General features: G+C 37.2%; 1 protein-coding gene across 1 annotated transcript in view; it reads left to right on the top strand.

The window, feature by feature from the left end:
• The window catches only part of nek7 (NIMA-related kinase 7), a 70,640-nt gene extending 45,938 nt beyond the window's left edge, over positions 1–24,702 (top strand). Inside the window, exons 9-10 of the mRNA XM_058400932.1 lie at positions 9,531–9,644; positions 22,330–24,702. Of these exons, the coding sequence (XP_058256915.1) occupies positions 9,531–9,644; positions 22,330–22,440 (225 nt within the window). The 3' untranslated portion in view covers positions 22,441–24,702. The remainder of the gene's footprint in view (positions 1–9,530; positions 9,645–22,329) is intronic.
• The last annotated feature ends 469 nt before the right edge of the window (positions 24,703–25,171 follow it).

The following is a 25,171-nucleotide window of genomic DNA, read 5'->3' as shown; positions in this document are numbered from 1 at the left end:
GTTCATTGCACCACCTCTGTGCCAAAACAGAGAAGAGTCTTGTGTACCTACCTCTCATCCTGGAAGATGGTGGGACCATCTATCTATCTATCTATCTATCTATCTATCTATCTATCTATCTATCTATCTATCTATCTATCTATCTATCTATCTATCTATCTATCTATCTATCTATCTATCTATCTATCTATAGCTTTGAGGTAAGAAGTTGTAGGTAAGCATCAGTGGCAAACACCACCGATTCAATGACTACTTCCATTTAACGATATTTGACAGATGCCCTTATCCAGAGAGACTTATATTCATCTCAGTTTTCATACAACTGAGCAGTTGATGGTTAAAGGCCTTGCTCAAGGGCTCAGCAGTGGCGGGCAACCTTATGATCAGAAGTCCAATGTCTTATCCACTGAGGTACCTCTATTTGCATGTGAATCATCTGGGTTTGGAAAAAATACGTTTATTTCATAGCTAAAGTTGTTGTCCACTGGGGCTTCAGTAATGCTGATAACGGGGAGTGGACTGTCCAGTACCTGATTCTTAATGAGGTATTCGTCAGGGGTGTGAACTCTAAAGGGCATCTATGTAGCCTAGTTCTACAGCCTCTGTTGTGAGGTTATTGTTTTTTTTTTCCTGAGCAGGAGGGTATCCATACAGTCTGCTGGAGTTTAGCTGAATGTTGAAAAAGCCTCCCTCACTGGTGCAGAGTCAGGGATTTGTTATGTCCCTGGAATAAAGGAAGACCACCTCAGCTTCCACTGGGACTGCAATGAGGAAGAGAAGGCATTAAAGTTCTTGGATTGTTTTTGGATCTAGATGGATATAAGCAAAAGAACTGGAAAAGGTTTCAGCCTAGTTGTTTACATGGAAATGGCTGTTACCTCAACTTCTTTTCATTTTCTTAGAGAGCTGCTTTGAAGGTATGTGTGAAAAATGTTCTCATAAATGCTTTATTAGTGGCCCCAAGTATAAATATCATGAAAGGAAGAAAATCTGTTTATTAAATTTTCTGATGGGTTCAGACAAGATGGCTGTATGGCAGACTTGGAGGACTTGGTGGCTGCACTAATTAAAATGGAGTTTTCTAATATGGATAGTGGATAGTGGGGGGAGAATGTGAGTGTGTGAAGTTAGATGAAGAAGATGAAGAAGAAGAAGTGTCCATGTAAAAACAAAACAAAAAAACAAATAGGGCTCTTTGTGTGTGTGTGTGTGTTTGGATGGGTTACTCACTGTCTCTCAGGTTGTGTCAGTGTTGTGCAGAAGGAGCACTGTGTGTGTGTGTGAATTGAAATTTGTAAAAATATATTTCATGTAAGTCTTTGAATTTGTTACACTCGTCACAAGTGCAGCTCCTTTTCCACTGTATTGCTGTTGCTCTTGTGTGCACTCTGTCTTTAGGGAGCCATGATTTCTGAGAGCAGCCTGTCTCCAATGCCAGTGTGTGTGCGCTGAGTGTGTACTTGATCAGCGTGGTTCTGTGTCGGTGCTCAGTCACTAGCTGGGAAAGGGCACTGCTGCCAATCTCAGCAGCTCTCTCTCTGTCTTTGTCTTTTGCTCTGTCTCTCTGTCTTTTGCTCTGTCTCTCTCTCTCTCTCTCTCTCTCTCTCTCTCTGTGTCTCTCCCTCCCCCCATCTCTCCCTCTCTCTCTCTCTCTCTCTCTCTCTTATTCCATCATTCTCAGCTCCTCACAGTTATGTCTTTAACTACTGAACAACTAATATAGGACCACAGGACAAGACTGCAATGGAGAATTGCTGGATAAAGGATCAGCTAATGCAGGTGTGCACATTTATGCAATTATCCATTCAGTCAATCATATGGCAGCAGCACAGACACAGGTCAAGAGCTTCAGTTAATGTTTAAACATCAGAATGAGGAAGACTCTTATCTCAGTGACCTGATGGTTCCAGAAGGGCTGATCTCTGAAACTGCTGATCTCTTGGGATTTTCACACACACTGGTTTCTGAGGTTTACCCAAAATGGTGAAATCATCAACATTTCTGTGGGCAAAACTTTCTATTGTTAGATAGGACATGAGAGAATGACCAGCGAGGTTCGAGCTGACAGGAAGGCAATGGTAACCCAAAAAATCACTCCTTACAACCGTGCTTAGCAGAAAAGCATCTCTGAATGCACTGCAGATGGAGCTTTGAGGTGGATGAGCTACGACAGCAGAGAGCACTTTGGGTTTCACTCCTGTCAGCAGTTCAAAGTTGTTTTTTCCCCAAACTTGTCTAGTTATCCCACATTGAACCTACATCACTCATCTTACAGAAAAAGATTGTTCTTTTTCAAATTCTCCTACACAAGCTTCCAATTTCACCCTGAGCCTACTGAGATATGTGATTATTTATTATGTCACAGCATCCCTCCCTCCCTCAGCTCCACAGGAGTCCACGCGCTGGCTTTCAGTGTTGGATTTTATGACTCCTGAAATAAAAGGGTCGTCTCAGGCTGACCATATGGCCCCATCGGTTTGTCTTCCACCTACTGTCTCCAGTCTCTATTAAGTACAGACAGTGTTCAGATTACTGTATCGCTGCTCTCGTGGTCTGGCCTGGCTTTTCAAAGTGCTTGTAAATCCTTAACTGCTAGCTGTGTTCGGGACGTTTGGAATTTATATTAACATAAATCAAGACCTGCAGTCAGTTACATCACCATCTGACAGCAAACAATGGCTCCGGCTCACGGATCAGACGTTTATCATCAATAATCAGACCCTTTGTTTATAATTATTTTTTGGTAAGAGTCATAGTCATACTGTAGAAACTGCTCTCACTATTATAGGGAGTATTGTATTTTTAATAATATTAACACTGTGTTGTGTATTTGAACATGTTTTGACTCCTGAGGGTTAATTAGAGCTCAGCTTTGTTGTGCAGTAGTTACATACTGTACAGTGGTTCTTAACTACTAATCTGAAGCTTGTGAGTTCAAATCCCTGTACTGCCAGAGAGCTGTGCTGGACCCTTGAGCAAATCTCTTAGCCCCCAACTGCTCAACTGTGTGCTTCATTACAAGTAAAAAAAAACATTCCCAAAGATCTCAGCGTCTCAAATCAGAAGATGGACTTGGAAAATGGAACATGACGCCACATACTCTAGTCCTACAAGCATTCACTGGAGAGTCTTGTTTTGTTAATAAATGTAACAAAGACACAACTGTTTTTTACAGAAATGGGTAAATTGAATGAGCAGCCACGAGTTCGGTGCATTATGACCTTTTCCCTTATCTATGAGCAAACATGCAAAGTTTACTTCCTCTTAAACATTAACACTAACTTAGTGCTAACTTTTAAAGTGGGGATTCTGTTAATGGTTCAGTTTTCAGTCCACTGGCGAGATCTAAAATACCTCATTGTGTCACTGACCAGAATCAGATTTGCCTTCGTGATCCTGAGGTTAGAGTCCAGAGAATTGGTAGAGGGTGGTGGAGAGTTAGTCTGATATTGTCACTTCTTTAACACTTTGTATTAGAGCTTCCTCTGGTAGTGTCATGTTGCCATGAAGCAAGAGTTTTATTTAATAGTTTAATAAATGAACACGTCTGTAGAATATACACGTTGAATAAACTTGATGAGAGAGTGCAGTGGAGGCTTGAGATTTCTGACATCTCACTTTCCTCATTTTCTTAATCAAGCAGAAGATGGGGGGTAATTTATTTGTGCAGAAACAAACAGGTCAATATTAATTAAATCTGAGTTATGGTTTTATTCCACTTGAGATCTTTACATGGTCACTGATGCTCACTTTCCCCTGGTGGCCAAGGGTGTGTGTATGTGTGTGTGTTTCTTTTTCCCCCAGTCCATATACTGTGTGTGTATGCCCATGTCAGTTTGTTTTTAAACACACCCAGGTGTGTTACTGTGTGTGTGTGTATGTGTGTTTTCAGTTGCATGCATTTCTGTGTGGGCGTGGTGCCTTTGTGGAAGCGGATTGCGGTGTGTGTGTGTGTGTCTGTGCCCGTGTGCAGTCAGACAGCAGGCCAGCGCAGTGTGTGTTGGACAGCTCCGGAATAACAATGAGGAGTGCCTCTGGGCTCCGGGGGGTCAGAGAGCAAGTCAATCATCTCACCCATCGAATCAAATTAGTCTGAAAAATTCAGGGGCCACGAGCGCAGGCTGAGCAGCTGTCAGGGCCACAAGCGGCCCGCCACTAATGAACCAGATGAATAGTGCAAAAACTCCAAAATAGAAAACAGGACAGTTGACATTTTTCATCTGTCAGCAGCAGAGGATGCATGAAAACACTGTGGTCCTTGTTTAACCCTTTGTTGGCTGCAGCTGCTCCTCCTGCTCTCCCCCACATGAAAACGCATGCTCACTACTCCTGAGCATGTGCAAGCAGACACACAGTGGGGCTGAGATCACATGTGGTGTCCCGCTTGCCACACACACATACACACACACAGACACGACTGGTTCAGGCTGCCTAACTTGTGTGCTGCAGAATTGCTGCACACTGTAATTACCCTGAGGAACTTTTTTGCAGGAGCAGCAGCGTATCGAACAGAGCCAGATGTTGCAGTAAAAGTGTACTGTTCCTTTGCATACCCATAGCTTGAGAAATCCGTCTGTGTGCATTTTTGTGAGTGTGTCTGTAACACATTTGTACAGGGACAGTCATGTGTGCACCGTGTCACTGTATTTATGAAAACTGACTCATCTCCAGGGAAATCAGCACTTAAGAACCTAAACAAATATCAGCGCTTTCTCCCTTTTTTTAATATATCTGTTCAGAGTAGGAGTTCTACTCTTTGGGTTTATGTCTAAGCCCTAAAGATTGTGACTAAACTCTTGATGCTTGACTCTTTGCTGGAGACTCAGCAGTCCATGCTACATGAGCTGGTTGTGTTTGTGGCGAGCGATTAGAACAGTTCTGGCCCGCATTAGTGTTTGCGTGAGGAGCAGTGATCAAGTGTTCAGAGAAGCAAAGCCCCATTCCTCCTTTCCTTTCCTTTCCTTTCCTTTCCTTTCCTTTCCTTTCCTTTCCTTTCCTTTCCTCTCCTCTCCTCTCCTCTCCTCTCCTCTCCTCTCCTCCCCTCTCCTCTCCTCTCCTCTCCTCTCCTCCCCTCTCCTCTCCTCTCCTCTCCTCTCCTCTCCTCTCCTCTCCTTAATTGCCAGTCACTCACACTTCACTCACAAGTGGAGTGCTGTCTCACTCGAACACTTCTCACACTTTGCTCATTCACTTTGTCTCATTCTCTCATTTGCTTTTTGACATGAACTTGTAAAAGTACTAAAATAAAACCAGTTGTAACTAAGCAGAAAAGGTGTTTTAATATGTTTTGAATTCCTGTAATTGAAAGCCTCAAAAAACTGTTCAATGATTCTTAGAGCAGGAATGTGTTCACACACAGAGCATCACATGCTGCTGCATATGGGGTTTGCTGAGCCTCAGGCCGGTCAGAGTGGCCATGCTGACCTCTACATGATGCCTACAGTGGGCATGTGAGCGTCAGATCTCGGTCTTAGAGCAGTGGAAGAAGTTGGCCTGGTCCAGTGTGGACAGCTAGGGACGTGCACTTTTTTCCAGAACATGACAAAGCGTTCAAGGTTTTGCTCTCTGACCTCAAAATGCACAGATTTCCATCCAGTGGAATGTCTGGAGGAAAGTGTATATGTCTAAACTTAGAACGCTGTTAAAATTCCTTTCCACAATACAAAATCAACATATGAAGTCAATTCAAAAAATGATCCAAAGGGAATTGCATTTGCTGTGGACTTCATTATGTTGTTGTAACATCAGGTAATTTTATGTCAGTGTTCTTTGAATTTCAGGTTAATTGACTGTTCCACTGCTGTTCTGGATTTCTTAGTATCTTAGATAGCAAAATAATCCCACACATCTCATATATTTCATGCAAAATGATTGAATGTTAAAGTAGGGGAAAAGGCACTTTCAGTGATAATTGATAAATTGCACATATAATAAGAGGGCTGTGCCACATCCGGTCATTTTATTGTGTTGTGTGCCACATACACCATCCTGAAAGAGCACAGGGACACCTAACATGCATGCTGTGGTATGTAGCTTCCTACATGTAGCCCAGGGTAGCACTGTACTTCTTACTTCATGCTGCACAACCTTCACAGTCCAATTCTGTTGTTCTTTTCTAATATAAGGTTGAGGAGAAGTCAAAAGGAAAAATAAATCATTTGAGCAACGCTAGAGAAGTGGCATGAACGTTTCAGGAAAGGCTTTCCCCCGAATGTCCATTCCAGCGTTCTGTTTTCAGGACTCGAGCATGTGAAGATGTCTAGTGTATTTTAAAGTCTGTGCAAGTTTCAGCCTGTTCTGATGACTCTACATCACTTGGACCTTCTTTAAACAAACAAAACAAGGCTCTGCGCTCATGGCTTTTATTATCAGCAGGTGTTCTGTGGTGAGCTCTCAAAGCCGGCACTGCTGATTGGGCTCTGTTGCAAATCACTCACTGGTCTGTTTGTTCTTGTCATTTAACTTTGAAATCTTGAGGTGATTCGAGATCAGCACTGCTGCACCTTTGCTACAGAGGTATAGATTAAAAACTGCCTTGAAAATGTTCAGTTAAAGGTAAAGATAAAAATGTTTTTCAGTTCTTTTAAGTTAGTGGTGTTAACATTCTGCTCTCAGGGGAAGCTTCATTCGTATGTGTACTCGTGTTTAGATGCCCATAAATATGTAGACTTCACTAGAAATGTAACTACTGGGATGAAGTGTACAGCTTATCCTCAATAAAAATGTCAGGATCTCTGATAAACATGGAAATGCACTTTGGAAGCTGGAATTCTCAGAAGTTAACATGCATTTCAGTTTTTAGTGATCTATTAAATGTAGCCAGATCTGTCAAAGGGATTTAGTTCATCACCGCCTTTAGCTAAGTTAACTGGCCGACTAGCTAAATGCTAGCAAACAAGCCTACTTTTGTTGTAAGGGTTTCTTAACAACTGGTCCTTGATTCTGTGACTGTTGTGTGCGACTGTGAATAATTGGAAGGGTGATTTTATCTGTTGGATGTGCTTTCTTTTTGTTAAGTTTTTGTTTTATTGTCTCTTTTTTTACATGCAATGTAAAAGCTTCTGAGTCTCACAACAGAAAAGTCTTCACCCTGTCGTGAGTTTAATTCACGGAGATGCCGCAGCCATCCACCCAAAAGGGCAGAACTATTGTGGGTGGGAGGGCTGCTGTTACTCTCATGCCCCTGTCAGTCAGAGTGATGCTAGCCAATCCCAGGGGTCTGTGAGCTCTTGTATGCAGAAGAGGACAGACAGCACCAAACATGTGTTAGGCTGCGGTAGAGTTGGGGATCAAGTGACTCAGAACAACCAAATGCCTATCCCATAATCCCCAGCCGATAGCTGATGTGTGATGGAGAGAGTTAGGTAGTGGGTAAGAATTAGATGAGGGGGTGGGAGTAATCGTGGCAATTGTAGAGCTAATAGAAATGCTGCTGCTTTTTGGGATTTCCACCCTGCACACGGCACAGCAGTATCAACAGTAACAAGCAGGGACGCACCTGTCGAGATCAAATCTCACATTGGTTTTGGCTGATTCTGTTTTCAACCTTTGCTAACTCCAACTAACAAAGATAGTTAGTTGCTAGAGAAAAGAATAATTAGCACAGGATGTGTCACACTTGTGTTTTCACTGTGTGAAAAGCATCACGAGCGAGAAATCTGACCTTTTGTCCACCAAGCAGAGATCTGGCTACCATGTTGTCCTCACAAACACACTTCAGTTTCACAGGTAAATAATATTAAGCCTGATGAATCACAATTTGTTGTCATGCTTGTGATACTACATCCACATTTCATTTCCATTTTGAGAAAAAATAAAGCAAACCAAATAGTGTCAGTGTGAAAACATCACAATATCACCTTATGGCCAAATCACATGGCCATAATTATTAATTATGATGACGGCATGAAAATGAGAACATGTCGTGATGGAGGAGAAATGAACTGAAAGGCTGGATTAGAGTCTGTCATTGCTGCTGTCTGTATCAGGATCGTGATAAACCCCCTAACGTCATATGTTCAGCAGGCTGCGTCTCAGCTGCCTGATATCTTCATCAACCCCAAAGCCGTCATTCAGCGAGGTCTGTTATTTACTATAGCAGAACTCCAGCCAGTGTGTCAGCTACTGCTTGATGAAGATTGAGTGGCTGTGCTTCTATTGTGAGCGTGAGAGAGAAGAGAAAGATTGAGAGGGTGTGTGCCTGAGAATGTGTTATTACAAAACCGCAGCCGCTTTCTTAAACCTCATTCTAATGCCTGAAGCCGCACCCGGCTTCTGCTGTAGTTCCAGTTCTGCAGTATAGCTTGCAAAATCTTGCAGCATTGCATAACGTTCATAAAAAAAGAACATAAAATATTAAGGCTGCTGCAGACTATATTTTATAATGTCACCAGTTTTCTAATCATGATTGATCGAGATTGATTGTTCAGCTGCTGTAACTGTTAAAGGTAAAGGCATAATGATCCGATTTTAAAGAACACGTACACAATATAATGTAATAGAAGAGCAAGATACACTTTTTTGTCAAATTTGACCATATCTTTTCACAAGCGTACTCGTACATACACACACACACACACACGCACACACGTCTCGGATTTTATTGGGTTGCTAGGGAATGGCAGTGTTGATAAATGACGTGGAGACTGTGGGAGAGAGAAACGTCTGGAAGCATTCGTGTTGCAGTCACATTCCGGCTCGGATGTGGTGGATTTGTTAAACCTCATTATCTTTGAGATTATTTATCTTTTTCGATCAGTTTGTGTGCATGATTAATTGTCTGGAATTGTTATTTATTATACTGATGTTTCATCATCTTTTATGAAGAGACACTCTGTTTTGCATAAAATGGTGCACTATTCATAAAGGAATAATAAAGGACTGGTTCAGTACAAACTGCCCATTATCTGCATATGTTAATTAGCCCCACCCAGTGCTAATTAACATAGGTCTAAATGTTAACGAGTTCGACATTAGAAAGGCATGAGAAGGACGAAACGAGAAACTAAAAACACATTAATTATTTTAAATTATAATTGGAAAGCAATTTTCTCTACCTGTTTGGTGTAGTGTTTTATGTAAATATTAAATGCTTATTGAAGATAAAGAAAACAATGTCAAGTTTAGTTGTGTATTTTGTAACAGTGGCTTGTATTTGTGGGGAAATAACAAATATAACATTTTATTTTAGCTTTCATTTTGCTTAGCGATACAGAAAGAGATATGACAAGAATTAAGAATGAATTAATTAGTCATTGTTTAGCTGCATTCAGGTTTTTGGGTGAAGATTCAACTGAGTGGCCGAGTCAGCTGAGGAGTTTCACACAGAATTAACTGTCTGGAATTAGACTGTCAGTCAGTCAGTGTCTCCGTGTAACCAAATCAATCTACATCATATGACTCGGACATGACAAGGTCGGTGATGAATATCAGAGGTAGAAGGATGGAGTGAAGACTGACCTCAGCACGCTCTACAGCCGCTCGAAGTGCTCGTGGTGAAATCTAACAGCTTTTCCTTCCCTCCCTTATAGATGGCGGCTCTTCAGAGTCCATTCTATGGGGACAAGATGAACCTGTACTCGCTGTGTAAAAAGATCGAGCAGTGCGACTACCCTCCTCTACCATCTGATCACTATTCAGAAGAGGTGAGACATTTCAGATTAGACACCATATACATTACATCTACACTGCATATACACATTACATTACATCTACACTACATCTACATTACATTACATCTACACTACATCTACATTACATTACATTATATCTACACTACATCTACATTACATTACATCTACACTACATCTACATTACATTACATCTACACTACATCTACATTACATTACATTATATCTACACTACATCTACATCACATTACATTACATTACATCTACACTACATCTACATTACATTACATCTACACTAGTCTAGTCAATTTCTTCTGTCAGTCCCTCGTTCACATTTTAAAACTGAAGGCGACCGGGCTTTTGCTGTGGCAGCTCCTAGGCTTTGGAACAGTCTTCCCCTCTACATAAGATCGTCGCCTTTTATTTCTTTGCTCAAATCTGCTTTGAAAACCCATTTTTATTCTGTATGTTTTAAAAGGGTGTAAAATTTGATTTGCCCCGTGTTTGTCTTGATTGGGTATGTTTTTATCCTGTTTTATGTTTGTTGTACAGCACTTTGGTTACAACTCCTGTTGTTTTTAAATGTGCTTTATAAATAAATAAACTACACTACATCTACATTACTTTATATTACATCTACGTTACATTACTTTAGATTACAATACATCTACACTATATCTACATCTACACTATATCTACATTACATCTACATTACATTACACTATATATACATTACATCTACACTACATCTACATTACATCTACACTATATCTACATTACATCTACATTACATTACACTATATCTACATTACATCTACACTACATCTACATTACATTTACATTACTTTATATTACATCTACATATACATTACATCTACATTACATTACACTATATCTACATTACATCTACATTACATTACACTATATCTACATTACATCTACACTATATCTACATTACATCTACATTACATTACACTATATCTGCATTACATCTACACTATATCTACATTACATCTACATTACATTACACTATATCTACATTACATCTACATTACATCTACACTACATCTACATTACATCTACACTACATCTACATTACATCTACATTACATCTACACTACATCTACATTACATCTACACTATATCTACATTACATCTACACTACATCTACATTACATCTACACTACATCTACATTACATCTACATATACATTACATCTACATTACATCTACACTATATCTACATTACATCTACACTACATCTACATTACATCTACACTACATCTACATTACATCTACATTACATTACACTATATCTACATTACATCTACACTATATCTACATTACATTACACTATATCTACATTACATCTACACTATATCTACATTACATTACACTATATCTACATTACATCTACACTACGTCTACACTACATCTACATTACATCTTCACTATATCTACATTACATTACATCTACATTATATCTATACTGCATCTACACAGTATCTACGTTTCATTACACTATATCTACATTACATCTACATTACATCTACATTACATCTACACTGCATCTACATTACATCTACACTACATCTACATTACATTACACTATATCTACACTACATCTACACTATATCTACATTATATCTACATTACATCTACATTACATCTACACTGCATCTACATTACATCTACACTACATCTACATTACATTACACTATATCTACACTACATCTACACTATATCTACATTATATCTACATTACATCTACATTACATCTACACTGCATCTACATTACATCTACACTACATCTACATTACATTACACTATATCTACATTATATCTACATTACATCTACATTACATCTACACTGCATCTACATTACATCTACACTACATCTACATTACATTACACTATATCTACACTAGATCTACACTATATCTACATTACATCTACATTACATTACACTATATCTACATTACATTACACTATATCTACATTATATCTACACTACATCTACATTACATCTACACTATATCTACATTACATCTACATTACATTACACTATATCTACATTACATCTACACTACATCTACATTACATTTACATTACTTTATATTACATCTACATATACATTACATCTACATTACATTACACTATATCTACATTACATCTACACTACATCTACATTACATCTACACTACATCTACATTACATCTATATTACATCTACACTACACCTACATTACATCTACACTATATCTACATTACATCTACACTACATCTACATTACATCTACACTACATCTACATTACATCTACATATACATTACATCTACATTACATCTACACTATATCTACATTACATCTACACTACATCTACATTACATCTACACTACATCTACATTACATCTACATTACATCTATACTGCATCTACATTACATCTACACTACATCTACATTACATCTACATTACATTACACTATATCTACATTACATCTACACTATATCTACATTACATTACACTATATCTACATTACATCTACACTACGTCTACACTACATCTACATTACATCTTCACTATATCTACATTACATTACATCTACATTATATCTATACTGCATCTACACAGTATCTACGTTTCATTACACTATATCTACATTACATCTACATTACATCTACATTACATCTACACTGCATCTACATTACATCTACACTACATCTACATTACATTACACTATATCTACACTACATCTACACTATATCTACATTATATCTACATTACATCTACATTACATCTACACTGCATCTACATTACATCTACACTACATCTACATTACATTACACTATATCTACATTATATCTACATTACATCTACATTACATCTACACTGCATCTACATTACATCTACACTACATCTACATTACATTACACTATATCTACACTAGATCTACACTATATCTACATTACATCTACATTACATTACACTATATCTACATTACATTACACTATATCTACATTATATCTACACTACATCTACATTACATTACACTATATCTACATTATATCTACACTACATCTACATTACATTACACTATATCTACATTATATATACACTATATCTACATTACATTACACTATATCTACATTATATCTACATTACATCTACATTACATCTACACTGCATCTACATTACATCTACACTACATCTACATTACATTACACTATATCTACACTAGATCTACACTATATCTACATTACATCTACATTACATTACACTATATCTACATTACATTACACTATATCTACATTATATCTACACTACATCTACATTACATTACACTATATCTACATTATATCTACACTACATCTACATTACATTACACTATATCTACATTATATATACACTATATCTACATTACATTACACTATATCTACACTACATCTGCACTATATCTACATTACATTACACTATATCTACACTACATCTACACTATATCTACATTACATCTACACTACATCTACACTATATCTACATTACATCTACATTACATTACACTATATCTACATTACATCTACATTACATTACACTATATCTACACTATATCTACATTACATCTACATTACATCTACACTATATCTACATTACATCTACATTACATTACACGATATCTACATTACATCTACATTACATTACACTATATCTACACTACATCTACATTACATTACACTATATCTACATTACATCTACACTACATCTACATTACATCTACATTTACGTTACATCTACACTATATCTACATTACACTATATCTACATTACATCTACATTACATTACACTATATCTACACTACATCTACACTATATCTACATTACATCTACACTATATCTACATTACATCTACACTACATCTACATTACATTACACTATATCTACATTACATCTACATTACATTACACTATATCTACATTACATCTACTCTACATCTACACTACATCTACATTACATCTACATTATATCTACATTACATTACACTATATCTACATTACATCTACATTACATCTACACTACATCTACATCTACATTACATTACACTATATCTACATTACATCTACATTACATTACACTATATCTACATTACATTACACTATATCTACATTACATCTACATTCCATCTACACTACATCTACATTACATCTACACTATATCTACACTACAGCTACACTACATCTACATTACATTACACTATATCTACATTACAACTAACTACATCTACATTACATTACATTACATCTACACTATGTCTACATTACATCTACATTACATCTACACTATATCCACACTATATCTACACTATATCTACATTACTTTATATTACATCTAAATTACATTAGTTTACGTTACAATACATCTACACTATATCTACATTACATTACACTACATCTACATTACATCTACACTATATCTACACCACATCTACATTACATAACACTACATCACCACTACATCTACATTACATCTACACTATATCTACACCACATCTACATTACATAACACTACATCACCACTACATCTACATTACATTACACTACATCTACATTACATTACACTACATCTACACTACATCTACATTACATTACACTACATCTACATCTACATCTACATTACACTACATCTACATTACATCTACACTACATCTACACTACATCTACATTACATTACACTACATCTACATTACATTACACTACATCTACATTACATCTACACTACATCTACATTACATTACACTACATCTACATTACATCTACACTACATCTACATTACATTACACTACATCTACATTACATCTACACTACATCTACATTACATCTACACTACATCTACACTACATCTACATTACATTACACTACATCTACATTACATCTACACTACATCTACATTACATTACACTACATCTACACTACATCTACATTACATTACACTACATCTACACTACATCTACATTACATTACACTACATCTACCCTACATCTACACTACATCTACACTACATCTACACTACATCTACCCTACATCTACATTACATCTACACTACATCTACATTACATTACACTACATCTACATTACATCTACACTACATCTACATTACATTACACTACTTCATTACATCCACACTACATCTACATTACATCTACACTACATCTACACTACATCTACACTACATCTACATTACATCTACACTACATCTACATTACATCTACATATACATTACATCTACATTACATTACACTACATCTACATTACATTACACTACATCTACATTACATCTACACTACATCTACACTACATCTACATTACATCTACATTACATTACACTACATCTACATTACATCTACACTACATCTACACTACATCTACACTACATCTACACTAAATCTACACTATATCTACACTACATCTACACTACATCTACATTACATTCCACTACATCTACATTACATTACACTACATCTACTCTACATTACATTACACTACATCACCACTACATCTACACTACATCTACATTACACTAAATCTACACTAAACCTACACTATATCTACACTACATCTACATTACATCTACATTACATCTACATCTACATTACATCTACACTACATCTACATTACATTCCACTACATCTACATTACATTCCACTACATCTACATTACATTACACTACATCTACATTACATTACACTACATCTACTCTACATTACATTACACTACATCACCACTACATCTACACTACATCTACATTACACTAAATCTACACTAAACCTACACTATATCTACACTACATCTACATTACATCTACATTACATCTACATCTACATTACATCTACACTACATCTACATTACATTCCACTACATCTACATTACATTCCACTACATCTACATTACATTACACTACATCTACATTACATTACACTACATCTACTCTACATTACATTACACTACATCACCACTACATCTACACTACATCTACATTACACTACATCTACATTACATCTACATTACACTAAATCTACACTAAATCTACACTATATCTACACTACATCTACATTACATCTACATTACATAACACTACATCTACATTACATCTACACTACATCTACATTACATTCCAATACATCTACATTACATTCCACTACATCTACATTACATTACACTATATCTACTCTACATTACATTACACTACATCACCACTACATCTTCATTACATCTACATTACACTACATCTACATTACATCTTCATTACATCTACATTACATCGACACTACATCTACATTACATTACATCACCACTACATCGACACTACATCTACATTACATTACATTATACACTATATTGCCAAAAGTATTCGCTCACTCATCCAAATAATCAGAATCAGGTGTTCCAATCACTTCCATGGCAACAGGTGTATAAAATCAAGCACCTAGGCATGCAGACTGTTTTTACAAACATTTGTGAAAGAATGGGTCGCTCTCAGGAGCTCAGTGAATTCCACTACATCTACACTACATCTACATTACATTACACTACTTCTACATTACATCTACACTACATCTACATTACATCTACATTACATTACACTACATCTATACTACATCTACATTACATTACACTGTATCTACACTACATCTACCCTACATCTACATTACATCTACACTACATCTACATTACATTACACTACATCTACACTACATCTACATTACATTACACTACATCTACCCTACATCTACACTACATCTACACTACATCTACATTACATTACACTACATCTACACTACATCTACCCTACATCTACATTACATCTACACTACATCTACATTACATTACACTACATCTACATTACATCCACACTACATCTACATTACATCTACACTACATCTACATTACATTACACTACATCTACATTACATCCACACTACATCTACATTACATCTACACTACATCTACATTACATCTACACTACATCTACATTACATCTACATCTACACTACATCTACATTACATTACACTACATCTACATTACATCCACACTATATCTACATTACATCTACATTACACTACATCTACACTACATCTACACTACATCTACATTACATTACACTACATCTACATTACATCTACACTACATCTACATTACATCTACATTACATTACACTACATCTACACTACATCTACATTACATTACACTGTATCTACACTACATCTACCCTACATCTACATTACATCCACACTACATCTACATTACATCTACACTACATCTACATTACATTACACTACATCTACATTACATCCACACTACATCTACATTACATCTACACTACATCTACATTACATCTACATATACATTACATCTACATTACATTACACTACATCTACATTACATCTACACTACATCTACATTACATTACACTACATCTACATTACATCCACACTATATCTACATTACATCTACACTACATCTACATTACATTACACTACATCTACATTACATTACACTACATCTACATTACATCTACACTACATCTACATTACATCTACATTACATTACACTACATCTACACTACATCCACATTACATTACACTGTATCTACACTACATCTACCCTACATCTACATTACATCTACACTACATCTACATTACATTACACTACATCTACACTACATCTACATTACATTACACTACATCTACACTACATCTACCCTACATCTACATTACATCTACACTACATCTACATTACATTACACTACATCTACACTACATCTACATTACATTACACTACATCTACACTACATCTACATTACATTACACTACATCTACATTACATCTACACTACATCTACATTACATCTACATTACATTACACTACATCTACACTACATCTACATTACATTACACTGTATCTACACTACATCTACCCTACATCTACATTACATCCACACTACATCTACATTACATCTACACTACATCTACATTACATTACACTACATCTACATTACATCCACACTACATCTACATTACATCTACACTACATCTACATTACATCTACATCTACATTACATCTACATTACATTACACTACATCTACATTACATCTACACTACATCTACATTACATTACACTACATCTACATTACATCCACACTATATCTACATTACATCTACACTACATCTACATTACATTACACTACATCTACATTACATTACACTACATCTACATTACATCTACACTACATCTACATTACATCTACATTACATTACACTACATCTACACTACATCCACATTACATTACACTGTATCTACACTACATCTACCCTACATCTACATTACATCTACACTACATCTACATTACATTACACTACATCTACACTACATCTACCCTACATCTACATTACATCTACACTACATCTACATTACATTACACTACATCTACACTACATCTACATTACATTACACTACATCTACATTACATCCACACTACATCTACATTACATCTACACTACATCTACATTACATTACACTACTTCTACATTACATCCACACTACATCTACACTACATCTACACTACATCTACATTACATCTACACTACATCTACATTACATCTACATATACATTACATCTACATTACATTACACTACATCTACATTACATTACACTACATCTACTCTACATTACATTACACTACATCACCACTACATCTACACTACATCTACATTACACTAAATCTACACTAAATCTACACTAAATCTACACTATATCTACACTACATCTACATTACATCTACACTACATCTACATTACATTCCAATACATCTACATTACATTCCACTACATCTACATTACATTACACTATATCTACTCTACATTACATTACACTACATCACCACTACATCTACACTACATCTACATTACATCTTCATTACATCACCACTACATCGACACTACATCTACATTACATTACATTATACACTATATTGCCAAAAGTATTCGCTCACTCATCCAAATAATCAGAATCAGGTGTTCCAATCACTTCCATGGCAACAGGTGTATAAAATCAAGCACCTAGGCATGCAGACTGTTTTTACAAACATTTGTGAAAGAATGGGTCGCTCTCAGGAGCTCAGTGAATTCCAGCGTGGAACTGTGATAGGATGCCACCTGTGCAACAAATCCAGTCGTGAAATTTCCTCGCTCCTAAATATTCCACAGTCAACTGTCAGCTGTATTATAAGAACATGGAAGTGTTTGGGAACGACAGCAACTCAGCCACGAAGTGGTAGGCCACGTAAACTGACGGAGCGGGGTCAGCGGATGCTGAGGTGCATAGTGCGAAGAGGTCGCCAACTTTCTGCAGAGTCAATCGCTACAGACCTCCAAACTTCATGTGGCCTTCAGATTAGCTCAAGAACAGTGTGCAGAGAGCTTCATGGAATGGGTTTCCATGGCCGAGCAGCTGCATCCAAGCCATACATCACCAAGTGCAATGCAAAGCGTCGGATGCAGTGGTGTAAAGCACTCCGCCACTGGACTCTAGAGCAGTGGAGACGCGTTCTCTGGAGTGACGAATCGCGCTTCTCCATCTGGCAATCTGATGGACAAGTCTGGGTTTGGCGGTTGCCAGGAGAACGGTACTTGTCTGACTGCATTGTGCCAAGTGTAAAGTTTGGTGGAGGGGGGATTATGGTGTGGGGTTGTTTTTCAGGAGCTGGGCTTGGCCCCTTAGTTCCAGTGAAAGGAACTCTGAATGCTTCAGCATACCAAGACATTTTGGACAATTCCATGCTCCCAACTTTGTGGGAACAGTTTGGAGCTGGCCCCTTCCTCTTCCAACATGACTGTGCACCAGTGCACAAAGCAAGGTCCATAAAGACATGGATGACAGAGTCTGGTGTGGAGGAACTTGACTGGCCTACACAGAGTCCTGACCTCAACCCGATAGAACACCTTTGGGATGAATTAGAGCGGAGACTGAGAGCCAGGCCTTCTCGTCCAACATCAGTGTGTGACCTCACAAATGCACTTCTGGAAGAATGGTCAAAAATTCCCATAAACACACTCCTAAACCTTGTGGACAGCCTTCCCAGAAGAGTTGAAGCTGTTATAGCTGCAAAGGGTGGACTGACGTCATATTGAACCCTATGGATTAGGAATGGGATGTCACTTAAGTTCATATGCGAGTCAAGGCAGGTGAGCAAATACTTTTGGCAATATAGTGTATCTACACTACATCTACATTACATTATATTACACTACATCTACATTACATCGACACTCCATCTATACTACATCTACATTACATCGACATTACATCTACATTACATTATATTACACTACATCTACATTACATTATATTACACTACATCTACATTACATTATATTACACTACATCTACATTACATCGACACTCCATCTATACTACATCTACATTACATCGACATTACATCTACATTACATTATATTACACTACATCTACATTACATTATATTGCATTACCTTATCTTTATATTACATTACATCTACACTACTTTAAATTACCGCAATTTTCATTTTCTGAAGTGGTTTATTTCTTACTAAATTTACTCTTTTCTTTTGACCCAGTACTGCTGAAGACATAAAATAAGCATCTAAGCCAGAATTAATATTTAAAAGAAATAAATGTCAATTTAAACACTTACATTGATTATGAAAAGTGATTGCTGTGGATCTTTATATTGGATGTGTAAACACAGGTCAGTATTTCAGGGTGGAGTGTAAACCAGGAGCGAAGCCGCCAGGGTCCTCAGTAGCAGCAGCAGCAGTGATGTTACTGCACCACACGGCACAGCACGCTGAGCTGCTTTCAATTTAAAGCAGACCAAAACAGACCGCCAGATTTCACTTGCGATATAAAGATGTCTTGCTTAGATAAAAACAGTTAAATGTTTTTTTCTTGCTGAGGTCATGTGCACTTAAACAAAACCAAGAGGCCTGAGCCACAAAACCACTGGGTGTTATACTGAAAAGGTAAAAGTACAATGAAGTTTAATCTGCACAAAAAGCAGCACATCAGCATAAACATTCAAAACTCCTGTTTGGAGTAATATAGTAGTGTAATATACTATAAATATACTATATAGTAGTATACTATAAAATATACTATATTATATATAATGTTAACAGTTTATATATAATATAATGGTATATAATATAAACATATATTCAATAAAATTCCATTCAGTTCAGTTTTAGTTATAAAGCACCTTTAACTATGGAGCTTTCACAAAACATAAAAATTCAGAATAAAAAATGGTTGGTATACGAAGAAATAAGGAGTAGAATGTCAGTCAAAGCTGATGTTTACAGTTTTATTTTACAAAAAAAGGAAAAAATAAGCAAAAATGTCATTTACAGCTATTATAATTTCATTCATTTCAATAATTAAGAAAGAAGACACATTTGTGCAGCAGAAAAACACTAGAGGAGGTCTGGTGTTTGCTCAGTGCTGTAATACTGTGGATACATGTGGAAGTATGTTACTGTGATAGCGAGGAGTGTAACAACATCAATTTTGGATGAGTAACACATCACCATTGTGGTTGTAGTTCAGTTAATTGGTGCACTATTCAGAGTTTACAAGATGACCTCTGACCTTGTTTTAAGGAAGTGCTGGATTAGCGGTTCATATTTTAGAAATACGCGCTGGAGTCTTTCTCTCTGACTTTATTTAGAAGCCCAGCTGATCAAGAATCACCCTGATATTCACTGTATGTTTCTAACCCCGTCATCATCAGCACCATTAGCTCAGTTCATAACTCGCCATTCACCAGATCAGCTCAGCACTGCTGAAACAGCATCCACCCAAACCAATACACCCCCCAAATCCCCCCAAACCTAAAAAAAAATGCGCCCTCCAGCACAGACAGAGGGCCCGCATCCATCTCTGTCTGCGTTTAAACAATGCTCCTGAAGGCGAACGGCAGAAAACTGTCAGTCGCTCATCTTTGGTGTGTCATTTACCATCTCCTGACAGACAACCCCTTTCCCTCATCAGAAAATCTGTGACTCACACCTCTTTGTTTTTTTTTTTTTAAACAAGGTATATGAATATTTTACATATCTGCATCCTCATTTGCCCCCCACTCCCCAAGCCACCGTTTTTTTTTTCCCTCCACTAATTCTGCGCCGGCTCGGATTTGCATTTCACATGCCGTGCTGATTAGGAGACAGCAGCAGCAGCAGCCAGGCCTGCGCTAGAAAGAGCCGGTTGCCATGGTGATTAGGTATTTGGGGAGAGGGGTATTTTTTTCCCTTTCTTTTTCTTCTTTTAATGATGCCGTTGTCGGGGCTGAGGTCGCTTCTCTGTCTCTCAGTAGCACGGGAGTGTGAATTTTGGGGACTTGAGTGTGTGAGGCAGCGAGGATGTAGAAAGCTTTAGCCTTATTTCAAGTCTATTTCTTGGCTCCTAGAGGAAATGTGACTTCAGACATGAACTTGGATTTTTCTCAGTAAATAAAAAATATTTGTTGCAAATGAATAGTTTTGGTGTATTTCTATATTGTGTTATTTTACGCTTCACTCAATTAAATCAGTCGTGACAAAATACAGCATGTACATGAAGGAAACTGATTGCATCATCATTCTCTTATATATTATTTCTTTTCTTTTTTTTTCAACACAGCTGCGAAAGCTGGTAGATATGTGCATCAATCCGGATCCGGAGAAGCGGCCTGACATCACCTACGTGTACGAAATCGCCAAGCACATGCACGCTCTGACTCTGGCCAACTGAATCCATCCTCCGTCTGCTTCTCCTGACTAAAGCTCACTTCTGGATGATGTTTGCCAGCCATTTAAAAAAAAAAATCTCCTATGGCTCATTGGTTCATGTTACAGTCATATGATTGCTTCATTACTGCGAGAAGCTTTAATCCAAACTTGTGCAGGGTGACTTTAACAAGTCATCACATCATTATCAACTATTAATTCTACTTCTGTGTGGTGTGTAACGCTGAAGCAGAGTCACAGTAGGTGTAATTACCACACACACACACACACACATTTGTGCATGCACAACTTAAAACCAAAGATTAGATATCAGTATAAAATGTAGAGCATAAACATTAAAAATGCACAAAACGGTTATAAACGTCTTTTTTTAACCGAATCTGTCTTGCACACAAAGGAATACTGAAGCCTAAAGTGTCTTGCTATTATGCGTTTTTTGGATATTGGTACAGATGCTGCAACACCCCTGATTGTTGAATGTAAATGGCTTTTTTTCCATCTGAAATGAAACTAAGTGTCTCATGACACTCCTTCAGAAACCCTATAAAAGACTGAATGTCTCCCCTGGTATATATAAAAAAATAATCTCATGTTTCCCTAAAAACAGCTTCTCTGATTCAGTTGCTTAAATTGTGTTTTCTAGTTCTATTAAAAGAGAATGAAGTCATCATGTACATGTTGCAGGTTGCATGTGCTTTCAAACTAATCCAGTGCCTTCAGCCTTATTAGGATTTTACAAAAATAAGGGAACAAACTAGGTGTCAGTTGTCATTTATATTATCCTTCACAAGACCGGCTATTTTTAAAAGACTTTTCTGTCTGCTTCAGTCCCCAGATACCTTTTATTACTTTGATAAAAAAAATAAATAAATAAATACAAGCCTTTTGTATAATTTTAGAATAAAACAGCTGTCTCACTGAAGAGCTAGAGTCAGGATCGTGGAATACTTCTGAGGCAATTATGGACCAGGACTGATGAAGGAACATGAATAAAAAGTCTATCAGCTCGACGATCTTTACGTGAATAATCATACTGCATATGCACATTGCATCTCTTCAGCTGTTCTAGTTTTTTAAACAAAAAAATAAAATATATATATATAAACCAACTGCTACATTGATCTCACAGACATATGACAGACACTGTGTTTCCAGTTTAAACCTCAATACAATAAATTGTGCTAAGTGCCTTTTCTCACCTACACCAAGCCTTGTGCAGTCTGCTTGCCCGGCAATACCCGATAAGGTAAAATCTCTCTTCAGCCTAATTAGTTTACTGTTGAAAATTTTTTAAGGTGTTTCATTTTTGTTTTTACTTTTTTTGTCAGGGGTTTGTTTGGGCTCCTTTATAAGCAGCAGGTTTTTCCGCCTTGAAAGATGTTCAGCTCTGTAGGGGGTATACTCACAGATCAGTCGACTTGCACGTCTCGGTTAAAGATAACTTGTCATTCTTGCACACAGCTCAAGTTCCTCCATTTCACTGATGCCCTATTTGGCCAGATTACAAACACACTCAGTTCCCACTTCCATTACGGTTCCACAAGCCTCCGACTTTCTTTACCATTATAACAGCTTTTGTGTACGGAACCTTTTGCATCTAAAGATTTATTGATTTGCTGTGATAGTATCCATGTAAAATGTTTTCAAGAGTAGTCGAGAGCATTTTAAGTGTTTACTTTTTGTTCATTATTATTTAGCTATAATCGGTTTATTCCTTTTTTTTTTTTCCTTTATAATGTTAACACAATAACAGTTGCCTCTTGTTGCCTCCTAGAAGCATATTTATCTTGATATTAAACTCCGAGACAGAGGGTCAGGGTGAAGAATCGTCACACAGAAGTGCTGCGGCGTGTGTATGTAGTGCTCTTGGCGCTATATGCTTTTATTGGCAGTGCTTAATGGTGATGTGTTTACATATGAAGCCTTTGCAAAACTTGACAAAGAGAGTGGTGCGGATGATAAAGCACTGGGTCATGTTCACTAGTGCACTGCGTTGTGGATAATCTCGGGATTTACAGGCCAAGTACATGTTGAAATAGAGAAACTCCACTCCAAGTTTGGCGCTGATGAACATGTCTCGGTGAGTCACTCTCTTTGCTTTCACCCAAAAACATTTTGGGGAGGGGGGAGGGGGAAGGGGCTGAAAACCCACCTGTTATTTATTTATCATCTTTTGTTTTGTTGTTTTGTTCTTGATGTCTAACTCAAGATTAATACTTTCCATGTTAACTAAAAGCAAAATAAAAACAGAACTTCTTTTATCGCACGATAAGCTGGTGGATTATTTGCCATTAATATGATTCCTTGTGTAAAGCTGAAGTCATGTAAGAAGGTCACATTTGCTCCTGGAATAAAAGGTGATGTTCTTCACACATCTCACCTCAGCGTGCTGCTCTGACGTTCATTCCCCATTCAGCGGTGTTTATTTGTATCCTTCTGACGAGTGCCTCCTGCTAGCCCCAGAGCGTTATCCTGGGCTCTCTGCAGTGTGCCACGCCCGTGGGAGTTCGCTTAGATCATTCCCCCTTTGGCCCGACAGAGGCGTGGGACCCCAGCTCTCTTATTCTAATGAATTCCAGGAGGAGTACAGTTCAATTTCATCCCAGGAAATTGCTCCCCTGGAACAGCGTATGAAGCGAAAACAAACAAAAATAAGTGGAGGAATTGATATGGGGCTGTGGCAGGTTCTTCACTCCCTCCTAACAGGCTGAACGTGAATATTGGCTGTACACAAA

The sequence above is a fragment of the Hemibagrus wyckioides genome, linkage group LG10 (assembly GCF_019097595.1).
Source record: "Hemibagrus wyckioides isolate EC202008001 linkage group LG10, SWU_Hwy_1.0, whole genome shotgun sequence".
NCBI classification, from domain to species: Eukaryota; Metazoa; Chordata; class Actinopteri; order Siluriformes; family Bagridae; genus Hemibagrus; species Hemibagrus wyckioides.
Note: the sequence above shows the minus strand (reverse complement) of the source record. Positions and strands in the feature narration are given on the sequence as shown.